The sequence below is a fragment of the Mus caroli genome, chromosome 1, assembly GCF_900094665.2.
Source record: "Mus caroli chromosome 1, CAROLI_EIJ_v1.1, whole genome shotgun sequence".
Classification (NCBI taxonomy): domain Eukaryota; kingdom Metazoa; phylum Chordata; class Mammalia; order Rodentia; family Muridae; genus Mus; species Mus caroli.
This window is the reverse complement of record NC_034570.1, coordinates 32,091,582-32,098,940: the sequence shown is the minus strand read 5'-3', so window position 1 is coordinate 32,098,940 and position 7,359 is coordinate 32,091,582. Positions and strand designations below refer to the sequence as shown.

At 46.2% G+C, this 7,359-nt stretch overlaps 1 protein-coding gene across 6 annotated transcripts in view; it reads left to right on the top strand.

Moving 5' to 3' along the window:
* Mgat4a (alpha-1,3-mannosyl-glycoprotein 4-beta-N-acetylglucosaminyltransferase A) overlaps positions 1-7,359 on the top strand; it is a 99,593-nt gene that overhangs the window by 84,201 nt on the left and 8,033 nt on the right. For 5 of the 6 annotated variants that reach the window (XM_029478360.1, XM_029478357.1, XM_021158920.2 and 2 more), the window contains 5 exons: positions 427-557; positions 1,774-1,881; positions 1,979-2,172; positions 3,964-4,042; positions 5,221-5,287. In XM_029478360.1, coding sequence (XP_029334220.1) covers positions 427-557; positions 1,774-1,881; positions 1,979-2,172; positions 3,964-4,042; positions 5,221-5,287 — 579 coding nt within the window. The remainder of the gene's footprint in view (positions 1-426; positions 558-1,773; positions 1,882-1,978; positions 2,173-3,963; positions 4,043-5,220; positions 5,288-7,359) is intronic. The other variant, XM_029478368.1, reaches the window with a different exon arrangement.

Below are 7,359 nucleotides of genomic sequence, written 5' to 3'. Positions count from 1 at the left end.
CCTCTCCCCTTCCCTCTCCCCTTCCGCTCTCCCCTTCCCCTCTCCCCTCTTCCTCTCCCTCCCTTTCTTTGAATGAATTTAGGGTCTTACCCATGCTAGACAAGTGAGATCACTGCACTGTATTCTCAGCCCTACATACATTTTTTTTATAATGTAAATCTCTCAAATTCTATTTATAGAAATAGTCTTACTAAGATAAGGGGGAAAAACCTTGACTTGATTTCTGAAGCCTTTAAACAATTTTGTGTTAGCCTTTGTAGCAGCGAAGAGCGGGAGTTGGCTACTTCCGTTTAAACCCCCCGTGACGAGTCAAGAGACTGTCCAGCTAAAGCGACTCTGTTCTGATGATGCGAGTGAAACCTCAATAACGTCAGCGCACAGAGGTCACTTCCATTGTGACAGCTCTCGACTGGGATGTCTTTTCAGGAAAAATGTTCCAGGCGCCGGACCTGGCGCTGGTGGTGGAGTTTATCCTCATGTTCTATAAGGAGAAGCCCATTGACTGGCTCCTGGACCACATTCTCTGGGTGAAGGTCTGCAACCCCGAAAAAGATGCCGTAAGTTGACTCTTCATGGGGTCCAGGGGACTCTTTTCTTTTGAGACAGGGTCTCACCGTGTAGCCCCAGGATAGCCTAGAACTGAAGATCCTCCTGCCTCAGCAGCTGCCTGAGGGCTGGGATCACAGGCTTGTGCCTTGGTACCTGGCCTGGAAGTTTCTTTTCTATGTTTTGTTTTTGAAAGTAACTTTGTGTGAAACAGATCTCACTAAGGTGTTAAATAAGCTAGACAAAGCCTCAGGTGGAAACGGTTTCCTCTACTCTATTCTTCATGTGCTTGGCTTCATTTAAAGTCCTAATGTTAGGCTGTTTCTCCTCCTCCTCCTCCTCCCTTCCCTCCTTCCCTCCATGTCTCTGTCTCTTTCTGTCTCTCTCAGTCTCTCTCTCTCTCTTGATGGCACATTGGTAGAGTTCTTTAGACAGCACGCATGAAAGCCCTTGGTTCATTCTCCAGTCATCCAGTCATGACAATATGTGCACACATATATGATGATGCATTTTTTTTTTAAGATTTATTTATTATATGTAAGTACACTGTAGCTGTCTTCAGACACTCTAGAAGGGGGCGCCAGATCTCATTGCAGATGGTTGTGAGCCACCATGTGGTTGCTGGGATTTGAACTCTGGACCTTCGGAAGAGCAGTCGGGTGCTCTTACCCACTGAGCCATCTCACCAGCCCGATGATGCATTTTTAAAGGTGTTTGTTTTGTCTTGTTTTTTTTGTTGTTGGTTTTCGAGACAGGGTTTCTCTGTGTAGCCCTGGCTGTCCCAGAACTTGCTTTGTACATCATCACCCTGGCCTCAAACTCACTGAGATCTGCCTGCCCCCGCCTCCAGAGTGCTGGGATTAAAGGCAGGCACCACCAAATCTATCATGTATTTTTTTAAAAAAAATGGTAGAAGACTCCTTAAAGCAGAGCCCGTTTCTAAGTGGTGGCTCCCCGGTGCATGGTCGAGAAACACTGGTGGGGTCTTGAGGCGATGTCGCCCTGTTATCAATGCCTGTAGATAGCTGTCGGACCTGGCCCGTGGAGGATGTACTGTTTTCTTCCAGTGCTGTCTATGGTCTTTGTCTGACTCCTTTGGCCTAGTGTCAGAGCCCAGCACACCTGAAAGTAGTAGTGATGTCAATTTGCCAACTGACAGGACTCTTGATGTCTGCTTTGCTCCTTATCATTGAATAGTAAAATCAGATTTTCTTTTTAAATGTCTAGAAACACTGCGACAGACAGAAGGCAAACCTGCGAATCCGCTTCCGACCCTCCCTCTTCCAGCACGTGGGTCTACACTCGTCTCTGTCGGGGAAAATTCAGAAACTCACGGTTGGTGATCTAATGTAGTTTTCCCTAGCTGCACAGGTTGCTGTTTAGTGTGCAGATGAGCTGTGTGTGACGTCACGGCCCACGTGTGTCCTCCTAGGATAAAGATTACATGAAGCCATTGCTTCTCAAGATCCACGTGAACCCGCCTGCAGAGGTCTCCACCTCCCTGAAGGTGTACCAAGGGCACACCCTGGAGAAGACCTACATGGGGGAAGACTTCTTTTGGGCCATCACCCCCACGGCTGGAGACTACATCTTATTTAAATTTGACAAACCGGTCAATGTGGAGAGGTCAGTGACTGTGGGGTACATTTTTCCTCAAATCCAGACCTGCTTGTAGTATGGTTCCTGAAACCATGTGCTCTGTGCACAGTAGATTGAGGAGAGAGGAGGTGGCAAGCCGTTTGGTTATGTGTTAATTTCACACCGCTGAGTACCAGAAATGCGTGTCTGTTCGGGCATGCCATCTATTCTAATGTTCTGGATACATTTTGTAAAGTACTACATTGTATGTGTGGGGGCCAGAGAGCATATGGGAATGGGTTCTCTCCTTCTACCTTGTGAGTGCTGAGGACTGAACCTCGCCCTTCATTCAGGCTTGATACCAAGTGTCTAACTGCCGAGCCATCCTACTGGCCTTCTATTTGGTAGATTCTATTATTTCTGGACCTGAACTTAATCTGTAACTTTTGTTACTCTCACTTAGGTGTCTTCCTGAAACCTCACAATTTCCACGTCTCTTTCTTAGGCTCTCTCCGCACACAGGGAGAGCAGGTTGTTAGACCAGCAGCTGGTTAAACTGGATGACGGTCCTCGTCAGCGTTTCTGCTGGTGCAGGCCATTTTTAGCATCCCACGGGCGTTTGCAGCCCTTTTAGGTTTTTGTGGGACTCATCCATTTTATAAAATTTGAGACTCTTTTCTTTTTTAAAAAATTTGATATCCATGGTCCCTTCAGCTCTCCTCTGTTTACTAAAACCCCAGTGGCAGACTTACTGTGCTGAAGTGCACGCCTAGGCGCATACGTAGGACTGCCTCCTGACTGTAGGCTGTACTTGGCATCTGGCTACCTCGCAGACACAGACCCCATCAGTGGGGTTGTAATTTTGGTGTGACTTGCTTTTTTTATTTTGTGTCTGCACATGGAGGCCAGAGACAGCCAGAGACCTCAGGCTTCTTCTTGCTCAAGCCCCCCTCCTTTTTTTTTTTCCTTAAAGGCAGGATATCTTGCTTTTTCCTAAAACTCACTGGTGTGACTAGGCTGGCTTTTTTACACGGGTTCTGGGGAATTGAACTCAGGTCCCTATGCTTGGATAACAAAGATTTTTACAAACTGAGCCATCTTAGAAGTCCCAATTTTGAATTTTGCCAGATGCACTTTCTTGGTCAGTTGATGTGATTCTGTGTTTTTCTTTAGCTGATTAGTATGATGGCTAATATTGATTTTTGACTATCGGACTGGTCACACAGCTCTAGACCCCACTCTGCATTAATGGTATATAATTATTTGTTTGTTTGTTGAGGCAGGGTCTTACTATATAACTGTATAGTCATGGCTAGCCTGGAACTCACATGTCTGTCTCCTCCGAGGGGTTAGGATTAAAGGCATGTGCCACTAGCTACTGCAAGGCATGCTTTGTGTGTTCTAGCTGGGGACTGAACCCACGGCTTTGCACATGCTGGCCGTGTGCTTTACCACTGCTCCAAACTCATAACCCTGAAGGTAGGCTTTGAACATGGCATAGCCCATGACTGTCCTCCTGGAAATTCTGACTCAAGGCACTGCTCTGTGATGAAGAGGAAGCTGTTGCAAACAGTCAGCCTGTGGTCAGTTCTGCGTCTGCTGAGTGCTAAGCAGCAAGCATGATGGCTTCTGATGGGGATAACACGAAGCCTGGGGCCGCATCCTTCAGTCTCAGTTCCTGCAGCGCTTTTGAGTCAGCTGGGTGGTTGCAGGTTCGGGTATGATCAGACTGTGCCTTCAGAAACCTTCCAAGAGCTCACTCTGGGGTGAGGCTGTGCTCTTGGGTCTTTTACACTCAGGTCTGACTTGTGGTGTTCATTCTTTGGTGTGTATTTTCAGTTATTTGTTCCACAGCGGCAATCAAGAGCACCCAGGAGACATCCTGCTGAACACGACCGTGGACGTTCTCCCTCTTAAGGTACGGCAGCTGCTGCTGCGCCTGGGGGGTCTAGTTTCATTTCTGTTGCTGGGATAAAATGCCTTGACACAAAGCAATTTAAGAGAAAGAGGCTGAGCTGGAGAGATGGCTCAGCAGTTAAGAGCACTGACTGTTCTTCCAGAGGTCCTGAGTTCAATTCCCAGCAACCACGTGGTGGCTCACAACCATCTGTAATGGGATCTGATGTTCTCTTCTGGTGTGTCTGAAGACAGCTATACTGTACTCACATACATTAAATAAATAAATAAATAAATAAATAAATAAATAAATCTTGAGAGAGAGAAGAAGAGAAGAGAAGAGAAGAGAAGAGAAGAGAAGAGAAGAGAAGAGAAGAGAAGAGAAGAGAGGCTATTTTATCATACAACATACAATTCCAGGCTCTAGTCATCAGTGTCGGGAAGCCAAGGCAGGAACTTTAAATATCAGGTTACATCTACCCACACCCAACAGCAGAGAGAAATGAACACATGCTTGCTTGTGCTCAGCTTGGTTTCTTCACTCTTACACATGGCTTGGGAACCATGTAAGGGCGTAGGGAATGGTTCTGCCTCCGTTGGGCTGGGTTTCCCTAGTTAAGAAAACTTCCTACAGATACGCTCACAGGCCAACCCAAAATAGCCCCTCACTGAGGCCTTCGTCCCAGGTGATCTCCAGTTGTACCAATTAAAGCCAGTTGTCACAATAGATACTTAGAGGTTGTTCTTATTAGGTAAACAAAAACTCTCGTGTGGTATAGGACTTTTAATAGTGGGTGGCAGTATTAAGTTTATAATGTTGAATACCTGATGTTGTTTTATCTGTAGTCTTCATTCTGCTTTCTACTGGAAAATAATATAGCTGTATGTATTAGAAAAAGTTTCATATTTTAGCACAGTGTCTACTGTGTCTTTTGAATCCCATGATGCCAAATGCACATTGAGTGCCTGGTGAGCGGTGCACAGTTAATTCACTGCTCTGTAAGGAACACTTAGATCTTCTGAACATCTTTTATTTTCTTTCAGCATGGCTGAAATAACTTCTACCAACAGATTTTCAGAGTTCTCCACTGAGATGTCATTTTTCTTCATGGCTATGCCACAAACGCAACTCTCACAAAGTTAGATTTGATTTAAACAGGGTTAACCACTCATACAATTGTTGCCTTTGTTTGATTTTAGAGCGACAGTTTGGAAATCAGCAAAGAAACCAAAGACAAACGATTAGAAGATGGCTATTTCAGAATAGGTAATGTCTACTTAATAACACAGCCCTTATTGCCTGGACTGAGCCCCAAAGTTGTTACAAATCCTTGTCAAACGTTAAGTTGACAATTACAGCAGCATGCCCAGATGTCCCGTTCCCTTGGCCAGACTGGGTTTCTGATCGTGACAGGGTTTTGCATACGGGGGTGTGGGGGAGGGGCTGGGGGGAGTTTCCTGTCTGGTTGGCTTCCTCTGTCACCTGTGCCATGCCATGGCTATCTCAGTGACGTGGAGTTTTCCATTGCCGCCTCTTTCTGTCCACCTCTTTCTGGATGGTCTTCGCGGGCTTCTGACCCTCCCGGGGGTGGGGGTGGGGGGATGCTGTCTTTGTTGGGGTGCTGGCTGCCTGACATTGGCACCTGGAGAACCCTGGAGGGTCTTAGGGGTGGTAAATGGAATCGGGGTTCAGCTAAATGTGTAATGGGGAAAACCAGAGAAAGAATAACCTGTCGGGGGCTAGACTTGAATTGAATTGAGTTTCTAAGCCAAAAAGCATGGCTGAAAGGAAGCAGCTAACCTGCAGGGAATTATTGCGCCCCCTGCTGGGTGTATTTAGGGGTAGATATGGAAAGTGCCATGGTCATAGAAAAGAAACAATAGATTTACTTGGGTGAGTTAAAGTTATGAGAAGACAGAAGAAAGAACCTTCGGTAGAGAAACGGAGACCTTGGGAAAGGACTGTTGGCCAGTGTGTGGAAGGAGAGCCACGGGACCTCTGAAGTCCCTTCCCGTGCCCATAGTCTGGGATTTTAATTGTGACCAAATGCAGTAGGTTCACCTCTTGGTGAGTGCAACCCTGAGACAGAAGAGAATGGAGATTGATCTAAGACCTGCAGCAAGCAAGGTGGCGGTCGTGGGCTTTTTGTTTGTTTTGCTTTGTTTTAAATAAAGGAAGTGTGTTGGGGATTCTGTTTAGTCAGCGTTTATCCTGGTATGGATTAGGCCTTCCTGAGCGTGCGCGGTTTCGTATACTCTGCACATGCTCAGTTTAGGGTTATGGCGCCTCTGCTCAAAAGGTTAATGTGATGGGCACGAGTGCTCATCTTTGGCATGCTCAGCTTGCCTTGTAAGTTTTAGCTGAATGTCCCTGAAGGTGCTACCCTGTATGTGGCTAGCAGCCACGCTGGCATTTGCCTCTCTTTTCTCCTCCGATCATTACCTATTGGGCTGAACTCTGTGGGAGAAAAAGGGAGGAAGGAAAGAAAAATTTAAAACAAAGGAATCATTTGAAGAAAGACCCATAATCGATGCTGGACTTTGGTAGTAGGTGTTATGGGCACAAAAAGTTACTATGGATCGATAATGGGCTGAGAAAGAGTCACAGCCAAAACCTACTGTGAAACTTGGGACTCTTTTAAGCTAATATCACATCTAACCTCATTCTTTAGGAAAATAAAGAACAAATAGTATAATAGAACACAGTTCACATGTACAAAGAGGGAGAGAGGACACCTCATCCAAGCCAGACATATAGTGGCAGCTGAGACTTGAAGATGCTTCAGTGCAGATAAAGAATTGCAGTGTTTCAGAATCCATTTTAAGTGCAGGACAGGCTCTTGGCTCTAACTGGCAGGGAGTCATCACAGTGTAATAAGGCAGAAAGTGAATATCAAAAAGTAAATATGTAAATAATTTCCAACTGAGAGTACTCGCCAGAGCAATCATGTGTCTGTCACTCTAGACATGGCTCAGCAGGTGAGGGCACTTGCCACGCAGACCTGCAGACTTGTGCTCAACCCTCTGGATCCATATGGTGGAAGGGGAGAACCAACTGCTGAAATCTGTGCTACCTACACACAGGCTGAGGTATGCATACCCCACACATGTACACACAGGCTGAGGTATGCATACCCTATACATGTACACACAGGCTGAGGTATGCATACCCACACATGTACACACAGGCTGAGGTATACACACCCACACATGTACACACAGGCTGAGGTATGCATACCCCACACATGTACACACAGGCTGAGGTATACACACCCACACATGTACACACAGGCTGAGGTATGCACACCCCACACATGTACACACAGGCTGAGGTATGCA